This window comes from Theropithecus gelada, chromosome 7b, assembly GCF_003255815.1.
Source record: "Theropithecus gelada isolate Dixy chromosome 7b, Tgel_1.0, whole genome shotgun sequence".
Lineage (NCBI taxonomy): Eukaryota > Metazoa > Chordata > Mammalia > Primates > Cercopithecidae > Theropithecus > Theropithecus gelada.
This window is the reverse complement of record NC_037675.1, coordinates 5,926,252-5,939,999: the sequence shown is the minus strand read 5'-3', so window position 1 is coordinate 5,939,999 and position 13,748 is coordinate 5,926,252. Positions and strand designations below refer to the sequence as shown.

Genomic DNA, 13,748 nt, shown 5'->3' with positions numbered 1-13,748 from the left:
AGACAAGAGCCCTGAAGCATCAATGCCAGTGGGTAGACACACAAGCAATTCAGTAAGTACGTCTGGGATACGCCAGTGGAGGCTCCGAAAGGCTAATGAGCCTGTCCTAGCTAACCAGACCCACAGATTCACGTCTGAATCCCACAAGTAGCCTGGGAGACTGTGTGGGGAGATGAGGCAAAGTAATCTGTTTCCTTGGCAAGGTAAAGGATTCCTTTCAGGAATCATCTTCTACCTCAAGCTGCCGTGTTAATTAAACATCACAGCTCAGTATTGGGACAGAAATGTAGAAGGAAAAAAATGCCGAAGGGTCACAAGCAAGGAGCAGGTCTAGACAGCTGAGAGGCACCATTCTCCTCCAACAGCTATGTTTCTTCAATAACTGGCCATGTAGACCCGTTCTACCCCCCGCGCACTGGGAGTCGAGTCAGGCTCCATACTGAGTGCTCCCTGATCTTAGCATTCCTTCACTTGCCATTCCACAGGCACCTCAAATTTGGTGAGTTCAAATCTGAAGGGTTCATCGTCACCCCATCATCCTTTTCCGGTGCTCCCTGTGTTAGTCAACTGCAGGATTAACTCCCCACCCCCCAACCCCAGTCGCTCAAGCCTGAACATTCCTCAACAACTCCCACACCCCCTCAAATCCGGATATTTGGGCTTCCTAAATCTCTACCTCCTAATCTCTTTCACATGCAGTCCACTCCTTTCTGTCCCCATTGCCGCGGTTGGGCCACCACCACCTATCTCTGGGACAACTTAGTCTCCTAAGGGGTCCTGCCTTCGGTCCTCCCCACCTGGCTCATCTCTTTTGAACAGTTTCTGCGGTACTCACCTGCCGGAGATAGCATTCTACAATGCGAACATAGTCATATCCTTCCCCTTCAGCGGTTCCCCACTGCCCCCAATGTGAAAAGGAGTTAGGAACCCCTGCCTTCCCACTCCCACCCAGCACCTTCGCCTTCTGAACTGGCCAGGGGCTCTCTTGCTTGCTCGTTGCTCTCAGACCCTTTGCACAAGGTGATCCGTCAACCCAAAACAGAATCTCGGCCCACCCTCTGTCGGTCTTCGCTCTACTGTCAGTTGTTCATTTAACAAATATTCGCTGCTTTTACCAGGCTACGCGCTAAACGCTGGGGTTACGCAAGGGGAGCGCAAGACAAAACAAAACAAAGAACAAACAAAAACCACAACCCACAAAAGTCCATTAAGACCCCTAGTAACAGGGGGCTTACATCTGAGGGGTTACTGTCTCTTGGCACAAGGTGGAGTATGAAATCCGCCTCTGCCTTCCAGGCTTTTCCAATGCCAAGACCTGCAGGGCCACCAGTTGTGAGTCCCCTCCCGCACTGACTACTCCCGCAACAGGACACGAGGGAAGCTGAACCTGTCGGGACACCGCGCCGGGCACGCTCAGGTCCCACAGCGCGTGCTCATCGGCAGTCCCGAGCGCGAGTTCGGACAGGCAGCGCCCCCCTCCGACTGTGAGCGGGGACATTCTAGTACTCCGCACGCTTCCCGGCACCCCTTGAGTCTTCATCTTACACCCCGCCCGCGGGTACTCGGACGGCGGAAGTGAGCCGCGAGGGCGGAACTTGTTGTTACGGGTAACGGAAGTGTGGCGGCGCTGGGTTGAGCGGGCTTTTTGGAAGTTTGTGGCGGAGGTGAGGCCGTGGTGACTGTAGAGCGGCTCGCGAGTTGCTCGGGCTCGGGCTGTGGGACTGGGACCCTAGGAGGGAGCGGTTCCGTGGGGGAAAGGAGGCTCGTGTTCTGACTTGGCGTTCTGTGGCCTGGAAAGTAGACGCTCTCCGCTGTCTCGCGCTGCCTGCTTCAGCTTTCGCAGTTCCCTCCTAGGGGTGTGCCTCAGTGGGAGCCCCTCCGGTTAAATTCTTCTCCCTTGGTCGAGGTTCAGCTCTTCTGAGAAATTTCCCTTAACCTGGCTTTGCATTTGTTGTCCAGTCACGGTCTCCATCACCAGCTGCTTCGTGTTATAGTTTCTGTATTTGCGTTCACGGCTTGTTAACTGAAGAACCCGGAAGGGAAGGCCGCAGCGTTTCCCGCCGGCGGAGCTCTGCCATTCTCGGATCTTGACTTCAGATCTCTGATGCTCTCCGGCGTCTCTTGACAAGAAATTTACTTCGCGCTCAGGGAATTCACAGCCACCCGCCTGTGGTCTTACCTCTGGTTTTAGGATGATTTAAGCAAATGTGCCTAGATTGATATAAACGTATTCCCCTCCGAAGCCGCCTGTCCCTTCTGGCTGGACACCTTATTAGGTTGGTGTGCCCTATTTGCATCCGGTAGTTCAAAGCGTGAGATCTTGGAGTCTGGAGCTGGACAGACTTGGGTTTCACTTCTCTCTATGCGACTTGCTAGCCTTCTAATCTTGGGGAAAATTCCCTAATCTCTGAATCCCAAAAATTGTTCATTTAAAATGGGGCTAATATTACACGTACTTAATAGGTGGTATTGTGAAGGTCATGTTAATGAACGTAAAGTGCTGGGCCCAGTGTCTTCCCTATTATAGGGGTTCAATAATTTGTTCAACAAATATTTGTTAGTTACCTAGTTTGAGCTAGGTACTGTGTTAAGTGCTGGAGATACAGTGATAAAAACAGCTACGGTCCCTGTCCTTACGGGACTTATAGTCTAGTGGGAGATAACATTTGTTAATCTGATAATTACACATGTAATATTAAAAATTGGTGACAGTATGTAAGAGAGTTTACTGGTGCCATGAGAGGATGTACTACGGAAACGTTTAACCTAGACTGAGATAGATAGATAGATTTTTTTTTTCTTTGAGATGGCGTCTCCCTCTGTCGCCAGGCTGGAGTGCAGTGGCGCTATCTTGGCTCACTGCAACCTCCACCTCCTGAGTTCAAGTGATTCTCCTGCCTCAGCCTCCCGAGTAGCTGGGACTACAGGTGTGCGTCACCACGCCCGGCTAATTTTTTTGTATTTTTAGTAGAGACGGGGTTTCACCATGTTGGCCAGGATGGTCTTGATCTCTTGACCTCGTGATCCGCCCTCTTTGGCCTCCCAAAATGCTGAGATTACAGGCGTGAGCTACTGCGCCCGGCCTAGATTGACTTTTTGTGGAGATGTGTATTCAGCTGAGATCTGAAGGATTTGTAGGAATTAGTAATAAAAGATTGGGGGGCAGTGGATGGAAAGAAGAATATTTATTTAAGTTCCAGCTGCAAACATGTGGAAGGGCCTGTGGCAGAAAGAACTTGGAGATTTAAAGGACTGGAAGCAATTCTGTATGGCTGGAGCAGAGTGATGAAGGGGAGTTAGGCATGGGTCAGACTTTGCAGGACTTAATTTTATCCTTACTTAACGATTTGGGACTGATAAGAAAGCAATGGAAGCCACTGAAGAGCTTTAAGATGAGGATGGCATGGAGGGAAGATAAATCAGATAATCAGATTTGTGTTTCAAAAACATCACTTTAGTGGCTGCACAGAGGGGACAAGTTAGGAAACGATTGCAGTAGTTCAGGTGAGAGATGATGGGGGTTTGGAGTAATGTGTCAGTAGTGGAGATAGAGAAAAGTAGACAGATTTGGGAGATTTTTAGTAGGTAACATTGACAAGACTTGGAATGGATGTGGTGAAGGATGAAGGCAAAGTTGTTAAGAATGTTACCCAGGTTTCTGGTTTGAGCAGCTGAGTGGATGATGGTACCATTTATGGAGATGGGAAACACAGGAGGAAGAAGAGGAACAGATTTTCTTTCTACTAGGCTGTATTTCCCCCTTCTATTTTCATAGCTACTCACTGAATTCTATCTGCTTCATGTGCCTCCATTTCATCCCATCTTTTCTAGTCTCCAGTCACCACCCTAGTACAGGTCTTTATTATTTCCACTAAAATAACTTCCAAATGGTCTCTTAGCATTTGCTGTTTCTCCTTACCTTCTCCCCTCTGTAATCTGCACAAAGATGCTAGTTTCTGTTTCCTCAAACACTTGCAATCTTGTGAGATTGTCTTTTGCTCAGAATTTTTTAATGGTTCTCAGTGATTTACGAAATAGAATCTAAATTCCTTAACCTGTTTACTCGCAGCCTATCTTTCCAGCCTTCCTACTCACTATTTTCCTACTTGGAGTCTATCTCAGCCATTTTACTCATTTTCCCCAAATAAATTTCTCATTTCCCATATGAATGCCTTTGTTCATGATACCCTTCTCAATAATGTATACAACCTGGTTGTCTTGACTATTTAAATTTAATCTCTAAGTTCCAGTTCAAGCTTTCCTCTGATGGGAAGCCTTGACATTTAAGAACACAATTACATCTTTTACCTTGGTAACTTCTCACCTTTTCTTTCTTTTTTTCTTTTTCTTTTTTTTTTTTTTTTTTTAGACGGAACCTCGCTCTGTCACGCAGGCTGCAGTGCAGTGGCGCGATCTTGGCTCACTGCAAGCTCCGCCTCCCAGGTTCACGCCATTCTCCTGCCTCAGCCTCCCAAGTAGCTGGGACTACAGGCACCTCCCACCACATCTGGCTAATTTTTTGTGTGTTTTTAGTAGAGACAGGGTTTCACCGTGTTAGCCAGGATGGTCTCAATCTCCTGACCTAGTGATCTGCCTGCCTCAGCCTCCCAAAGTGCTGGGATTACAGGCGTAAACCACCGTGCCCCGCCTCTTTTTTTTTTTGTTTTTTTGAGGCAGGGTCTTACCTTGTTGCCTAGGCTGGAGTACAGTGGCATGATCATAGCTCACTGCAGCCTCACACTCTTGGGCTCTCCTTCTCACTTGATTTTATACCATTTAATTGGCACATAGCATTTATAGTGCTATTGGTTCATTTATTTGTCAAATACTTTATTACATGCTTATGATAATATATAATGCATTACATACTTGATATGCTGTTAAGTGGAGGCTTTGTTCTAGGTAGTATGGTGAGCAGATGATAACAAGTGTGGGCAAAAATTATGAAACCTCTTGATTAGAATATAGGTTCCTAATAAGGCAATTCCAGGGAATTTTCAAGATTATTTTGGTTAGCTTAAGAATCATCTCACCACTGAACTTAAGAAGAAGAAGAAAAAAAACAATCACCTACTCAAAGATAGTTAGTCCTAAGTTTGTTGAGCACCCATTGCATAATAGGTATGAAATATTCAGTTAACAGGGAAGGAAAAAAAATCAAGTTTGTTCATTTCTGGAATCTTCACCCACCTCTGATGCTTTTTCCTTATAGTTCTGTGATATGAGCAACAATGGACCAGAAGATTTTATCTCTAGCAGCAGAAAAAACAGCAGACAAACTGCAAGAATTTCTTCAAACCCTGAGAGAAGATGATGTGAGTATTAGGAAGCATGTTCTCTTAAAATAAGTGTCAGGCGTGATGACACATTCAAAGGACATGTGAGAAAGAAAAATGCTGCTTCTTCATATACTCCCCATTCATCGTAGGAGACAAGGATTTATTTAATAATAATTTATAGAGGTAAAGAAATTGGGGTGAGGGAATGAGAGAAATAGACAACTTGAGGGCATTTGTGACCAAATTTAAACCTGAAATAGCCTAAGAATAGAATGCTTTTACAACTGTATTTATAAAAGCAAATTAGTATACTTTTATCATCCTTAGAACCATCCTATTTGAAGATAATATCCAGACTATAGTTATTGATTGAGACATTGGTTTTGCATTTTGATGCTTCTCTGTATTTTTCCTTAAATTAAGTTTATAAGCAGCAAAATATTTTGAGATTATTAGTAAAAGTTAGGGCCTCTGTTTTCACTATAAGTGTAGGATTATAAAATGGGATAGTAATTGCCTTATATGTTAGGCTGTTTCTTCTTCCTAATGTTCTTTCTCAGCTGATATACTGCTCCTTTTTCCATAATAAATGATCTCATCCTATCCAGGTCCCTGCCTGGAAAAGAATCCCTCTTCAAGGTATATGTATAAACAAGTAAAGACATTGAGTATCATGGGGTTTTTTTCTTTGTCAGTTGATGAATATTATGTTTTTAAGGGAATTTTTATGTGTTAGTGTCGTAGTTATTGAAGCAAGGTGCATCTTAGTCTCTGTTATCTGACATACTAGGAATTGATGTAGGGTTGCTGTTTGATTTTTTTTCTTTCTTTGAAATTATTGAAGACTGCCTTTATAGCTATTTTTTGAGATGGCTTGTTGCATGAGTTGTAACTTGAATCATTCTATAGACAAGATTCATTGAAACCAGCATTTAAATTATTTATTTAAAGTTTCATGCCTCAAATTGAAGGCATGAACACTGTCAAATTGAAGACAGTGTTCCAGTTGTATTCTGAGTCTAGAATAGAGTAATGCTAATATTTCCCTCATTTTTCCATTAATGCAAAATCAGCTTTTTAGCAGCAACATTTTATTGTAGTCTCATTGCTCTTATATTTATTATTTATTTATTTATTTATTTTTTGTATTTTTAGTAGAGACGGTTTCACCATGGCCAGGCTGGTCTTGAACTCCTGACCTCAGGTGATCCGCCTGCCTCAGCCTCCCAGAGTGCTGGGATTATAGGTATGAGCCACCATGCCCGGCCTTATTTTTGTATATGTTGATATTAAGCTAAGTTTCCTTTATCTCTGAAGTCCTTTTAGAACCCATGTTAAAAACGATATATGGGCCAGGCATGGTGGTGGCTTACACCTGTAATCCCAGCACTTTGGGAGGATTCCTTCAGGCCAGGATTCGAGATCAGCTTAGGCAACATAATGAGACCGGGTTTCTTTTTTTTTTTTTTTTTTTTTTTGAGACGGAGTCTCGCTGTGTCTCCCAGGCTGGAGTGCAGTGGCCTGATCTCGGCTCACTGCAAGCTCCGCCTCCCGGGTTCACGCCATTCTCCCACCTCAGCCTCTCAAGTAGCTGAGACTACAGGTGCCCGCCACCACGCCCGGCTAGTTTTTTGTATTTTTAGTAGAGACGGGGTTTCACCATGTTAGCCAGGATAGTCTCGATCTCCTGACCTCGTGATCCACCCGCCTCGGCCTCCCAAAGTGCTGGGATTACAGGCTTGAGCCACCGCGCCCGGCCAGAGACCGGGTTTCTTAAAACAACAAACTTGATGTCTGTTAACTGTCATCTTTTTTAGATTCATCTTATTTTATTCCTCAAGGTCATTTTGTATGATTCTATTAACCATATTAATCACCTTTTTATCCTCTACAAATTTGTTAAGCATGTCAGTAATATATGCATGCAGTTCATTCGATAAAATGATCCACAGAAGATGAACTCGAGTAAAAAAATTATAAAACACATAAAGAAGTCCTGTGGCAAGAAAGACTCCCACAGGACCAGAAATGGGAAAATTCATATTCAAGGATTTAGAGCAATTTGAAAAAAAACTTTAAATATTTAACACAAATACTTAATACAGTATTTAACTTTATTTTTTTATTTAGAGACAGGATCTCACTCTTGCCCAGGCTGGAGTGCAGTGGGGCGATCTCGGCACACTGCAGCCTCAACCTCCTGGACTCAAGCGATCCTCCCACCTCAGCCTCCTGAATAGCTGCGAGTACGGGCCTGTGCCACCATGTCCGACTAATTTTTGTATTTTTAGCAGAGATGGGGTTTCGCCATGCTTTCCAGGCTGGTCTTGAACTCCTGAGCTCAAGCAATCCACCCACCTCAGCCTCCTACAGTGCTGGGATTACACATATGAGCCACTCTGCCTGACTTAGTATTTAACATATTTGAAGATGTAAATGAAGGAATAGAACCCACAAAATAAGGGATGGATTTAGAAAACGATCAAGGAAAACTTCTTGAAATGAAAACCTCAGTAGATGGTTTAACAGTAGACGAAACATTGCTAAAGAGAAAATTAGTAAAGTGGAATACAGAGCTGAGGATAATTAAATAAAGCACAGATTGTAAAGAGGTGGAAAATATAAAGAATATCTGAAATATACGCAGAGAACTTTGATAATATATTTTCTTCTTAAACACACAGGATGTTCATAAAAATTAATCATGTGTCATATACTAGAGCACAAAGAAAACATGGGTAGGTCCCATAAGGTAGAATTACTACAAACTATTCTCTGTGATCACAATGCAATAAAACTGGAAATGAAAACTGAAACTAAAAGTCAAAAAACAAAAGACACTTTTACCTGGAAATTAAAATGCCTTTTAAATAACTCTTGGATGAAGAGATACAAACAGAAATTACAGGATTTTTGAAGAATAATTACAGATAACAAAAATACTATATGTTAAAATCCATGGAATAATGTTAAAAACAACTGTGTTTAACAAATGAAATAATGAAATCAATACAAATGAAATAATGAAAATAAATTCCCAACTCAAAAACCTAGAAAAAAGAAAGTAAACAACAACAAAAAACACAAAGAAACTACTAAAGATAAAAGTGGAAATTAATAAAGTAGAGAACAGAAAAATAGTGGATCAAATTAATCAAAATCTTGGTTCTTTGGGGGAAAAAATCACCATTAATTAATATAATAAAACAGTGGAGTAAAAACATGCACAAAATGAGAAATGACAAGGGAGAAACGCTGTTAATACAGAGAAAATCTCAAAAAATACTGTGAGACTACAGTACATTTCTGTGCAAATAAATTTGAAAACCTAGAGGAAATGGATAATTTCTTAGGCACATACAGTTTAATAAAATTGAGCCAATTTGAGATGGAAAGCTTAAGCAGACCAGTTTCCATAGAAGAAAAGAGAAAGTTACGAAGGAACTACTTCATATAAAAACACCAGGCCCAGACAGTTTGACAGGAAACTTCTGTCAAACCTTTAAAGATCAGGTAGATAGTCCTAATGCTACATAAATTGTTTCAGAGCATAAATAATAAAGAAAAACTTCCAAGTACTTTGAATGAAGCAAGTATAACATTGAATTAAACAAATATAACATTGATTTTTTATGCTGTCTTTATCAGGTATAACCCTAAACCTCATAAAGATAGCATAGAAAAAAGAGGTTATAGACTAGTATCACTTATGAATATTGATATAAAAGTCTTAAATATTAAGGGACAGATTGCAACACCACATTTTAAAAAATACACCATGATCAAGTGGGATTTAATAGCAGGAATACAAGGTTGGTTCAATATTTGAAAGTATATTACTATAAAGATTATACGATTATCTTCAAGGATCACAGAAAGCCTTCGACAAAATTCAACACTCATTCCTAATAAAAACTTGAGAAAATCAGAATGGGTGGCTGTTTCCTTTACATCATAAAATGTATACATCTAAATTCTAGAGTCAGCATCTTAGTCGGAAACCATAGAGGCATTTCCTCTAAGGCCGGGAACAAAGCAATGATGCCGGCTGTCTCCACTACTGTGTAATGTTCTGGTTGGCTAGCCTATGCAGTTAACCTAGAGAAAACAATCACAGGCATGATAATAGAAACATAAAGGCTGAACGCGGTGGCTCACACCCATAATTACAGTGCTTTGGGAGGCCAACGTGGGCAGATCACTTGAGGTCAGGAGTTCTAAACCAGCCTGGCCAACATGGTGAAACCCCTTCTCTACTAAAAATACAAAAATTAGCTGGGCATGGTGGTGCATGCCTGTATTCCCAGCTACTCGGGAAACTGAAGCAGAAGAATCACTTGAACCTGGGAGGTGGAAGTTGCAGTGAGCCCAGATTGCACCATTGCACTTCAGCCTGGGCAAACAAAGTGAGATTCCATCTAAAAAAAAAAAAAGGAAAAGAAGGAAAGAAAAACATAAAATGTAAAACATCTCTCTTTGTAGACGGCATGATAGCATACCTGGAAAATCCTGGAGAATCTGTGATAAAACCATCTATAAATAGAATTCATCAAGGTATCAGAATATAAAATTAATATGCAAAAATCAGTAGCATTCATACATAATAGTCAGTTAGAAGATAAAGTTGGAAAACAGTTGGCCAGGCAGGGTGGCTCATGCCTGTAATCCCAGCACTTTGGGAGGCCGAGGCAGGCAGATCACCTGAGGTCAGGAGTTCTAAACCCACCTGGCCAACATGGTGAAACCCCTTCTCTACTAAAAATACAAAAATTAACTGGGCATGGTGGTGCATGCCTGTAGTCTCAGCTATTTGGGAGGCTGAGGCAGGAGACTTGCTTGAACCTGGGAGGCAGAGGTTGCAGTGTGAGCTGAGATCACGCCACTGTACTCCAGCCTGGGTGACAGAGTGAGACTCCGTCTCAAAAAAAAAAAAAAAAAAAGAAGATACAGTAAATGAGAAAGCCCCATTTATAATAGCAACAAAAAATAGGGATAAACCTGAGAAATGTCCAAAACCCATGTGAAAAAAACTATGAAACACTTCTAAAGGACAAAAGTAGAAAACTAGGAAGATATCCCCTGTTCTTGATTGGGGAGTCTCAGCATCATGAAAATGTTGATTCTCCCCAAGTTAATTTATCAATTTAATACCAATAAAAATTCCATTGAGCTATTTTGTTTAACTAGATAAGCTGACTGTAAAATTCATATAGCAAATTGTACACACAGGAATAGTTAGGGAAAAACTGAAAAGAGCTCTGAGGGAGGATTAACCCTAGCGGAGACTAAACACCACAAAAACTTTTATAAATAAGAGTGCGGTACTGGTACGTGAGTAGATGAACAGAAACGGAATAGGATACAAAGAATAGAATAGGTAATGCTTAAGAGTGGAAAGTCTCAAAATAGACCCAACTACAAGTAAAATCTAGTATATAATAAAATTACATCTTAAAACAGTGAAATATAGTCTTTGACAAATGGTATTGGAACAACTGGGTGGACATTTGGAAAAAATAGATAAAATTAGATGTTTCTCATATTCAAGAGTAAGCTCCAAATGAATCAGAAATGTAAATGTAAAAAACAAATGTAAATAAATGTTAGGGCTGGGCACAGGGGCTTATCCCTGTAATCCCAGCACTTTGGGAGGCTGAGGTGGGAAGATCGCTTGAGCCAGGAGGTTGAGATTACAGTGAGCTATGATATAACTGTGCCACTGCACTTCGCAGGGGTGACAGTGAGACTCTGTCTCTTAAAAAAATAAATTAAAAAACTAAGTATATGTCAGAAGAAAACATGGATGAATTTCTCTTTAAGCTCAGTGCAGTGAAAAGCTGTCTAACTATCGTACAACATATAGATGCAATAAAAGACAAGTTTGTCGACATAAAAGTTAAAAAGTTTGTGTGGCCAGAAATACCATAAGCAGAGTCAAAAGACAAATGGCAAACTGGGAAAAAATATTTGTAAACATATCACAGATAAAGGATTAATATCCCTAATTCATAAATAACTTGGGGGGAGATAAAAAAATTATATTTAAAAAAGACAAAAAACATGAGAATAATCACTAAAAGATATGTAAAAAATGGCCTTAAACATAAGAAAATATGCTCAACTTCACTCATAATAAGAGAAATGTAAATTAAAAAGATACTATTTCTTGTCCGATTGAGCCATTTGGGGGAAACAGGTACTCATTCATTGCTGGTAGGAATGAAAAATGGTATGACCATGGTTAGAATTTGGTAATACCCAGCAAAACTGCATATACATTTTCCCTCAACCCAGTCATCCCACTTCTAGGAAATGTGCAAAATGTGTAGTATTCTCCCTTTCATATGAAGAAGAAGAGAAAACATACATATGTCTGGGTATCATTACAAAAAAAACAAAGAATACTTTAACCATACTGAAGGTGGGGAGGGGAGAAAGAACTATTCTAAGTATTTTATTATCTACCCACAGTCTTGGTATGGGAGTGGTGGGGAAAAATACAAATAAACCTTGAACTCTTTAGTAGGATTGTTTATTGTAGTGGTACCAGTCAAGCAATTTTGAAACTATTTTAGATGTAATAAACATGTTGATATTCAGAGTCAGTGTTCTTTCACTGGTAAAGGGACATGCAATTATGAAATGTAGGAAGGCAAGAAAGAATCCTGTGGAGACAGATTAAAAATAGAGGTACTGGGCCGGGCGCAGTGGCTCACGCCTGTAATCCCAGCACGTTGGGAGGCCGAGGCGGGCGGATCACGAGGTCAGGAGATCGAGACCATCCTGGCTAACACGGTGAAACCCCGCCTCTACTAAAAACACACACAAAAAAATTAGCTGGGCGTGGTGGCGGGCACTTGTAGTCCCAGCTACACCGGAGGCTGGGGCAGGAGAATGGCGTGAACCCAGGGGGTGGGGCTTGCAGTGAGCCGAGATTGCGCCACTGCACTCCAGCCTGGGTGACAGCGCCAGCCTCCATCTCAAAAAAAAAAAAAAAAAAAAAAAGAAATAGAGGTACTGGTGTGAACTTGTGAACTTAGGCTTTCTCAGATATGTGTATGTATATGTGTACATGTATTTTTCTTTTTTTTTTTTTGAGACGGAGTCTCACTCTGTGGCCCAGGCTGGAGTGCAGTGGTGCAATCTCGGCTCACTGCAGCCTCTGCTTCCTGGGTTCAGGTGATCCTCCTGCCTCAGCCTCCCGAGTAGCTGGGACTACAGGCACATGCCACCACGCCCAGCTAATATTTTTGTATTTTTTTTCGTAGAGACGAGGTTTCACCTTGTTAGCCAGGATGGTCTGGATCTCCTGACCTCATGATCCGCCCGCCTTGGCCTCCCAAAGTGCTGGGATTACAGGTGTGAGCCACCACGCCTGGCCACGTGTATATTTTTATGTGTATAAACATGCATACATTTCCTTGCTCTCTCCACTGAAAGAACCATGAAGCAAAGATGCCATAGTTGCTCCATGTGGTGGCTCACGCCTGTAATCCCAACACTTTGGGAAACTGAATCGGTGGGTCACTTGAGTCCCAGGAGTTCAATACCAGTTTGGGCAACATGATCAAATCCTGTCTCTATAAAAGAAAAATAATAAATTTAAAAAAGATGCCATGGTAACAACAAACAAACCCATCACCTAGATCCTTGCTGTTTCATAACCATTCCCCACTCAAGGGAACCAGGGCTCTTCAGAGAAATGGCTGAGTTTATGGGTGGGCAGGATGGATACAAGATTAACCTGGAACATCTTTCTATACCAGAAAGTAAAGAAGTGCTCAAAAAAGACAATGGGGGCATGTCACAAAGACACAAGAGCCAGCTTGAAAGGTTTTCCTTTGGCCAAATCTGGGACTATTTGAGCATCAAAATAATTTAAGTTCAGTAATGAACCATTGAAAATTACAGAGATGTATAAGTTCATACTAATAATTAATAAATAAGTAAATCACTTTGGGAGTTCAAGGAGAGGATCACTTGAGTCTAGGAGTTTGAGACCAGCTTGGACAACATAGTGAGACCCCACCTCTGCAAACAAATAATTTAAAAAATTAGCATGGCATATTGGCACTTGCTTGTATTCCTAGCTAACTGGAGGGGTGCTGAGGCAGGAGAATTGCTTGAGCCCAGGAGTTTGAAGTTACAGTGAGCTATGATTGTGCCACTGCAGTCCAGCCAGGGCGACAAAGAAGACTCTGTCTCTAAGTAAGTAAGGTAAGTAAAGTAAGTAAATGAATACATGGGTAGAAAGGAGTTCTCTTACTTACAGTGCAGGAGTTGGAAAATCATTACTTTGCAATTGTCATGGTAAAGATTGAACCAGGCAAGAAATACCAATGAATGCTAAATCCAGGGGGACTTGAAAAACATTGATATGATACAATTAGTGAAGCTAAGAACCTTATTCCAATTCTCCCCAGTAATTATTTCACTAATGTTCTCTTTATGTTCCAGGATCCCATTCAG

At 41.4% G+C, this 13,748-nt stretch overlaps 1 protein-coding gene across 2 annotated transcripts in view; it reads left to right on the top strand.

The window, feature by feature from the left end:
• The first annotated feature begins 1,594 nt into the window (after positions 1 to 1,594).
• Positions 1,595 to 13,748, top strand: part of FANCI (FA complementation group I) — an 82,641-nt gene continuing 70,487 nt past the window's right edge. For both annotated transcript variants that reach the window (XM_025391535.1, XM_025391536.1), the window contains exons 1-2: positions 1,595 to 1,664; positions 5,213 to 5,315. In XM_025391535.1, the coding sequence (XP_025247320.1) occupies positions 5,232 to 5,315 (84 nt within the window). In that variant the 5' untranslated portion in view covers positions 1,595 to 1,664; positions 5,213 to 5,231. The remainder of the gene's footprint in view (positions 1,665 to 5,212; positions 5,316 to 13,748) is intronic.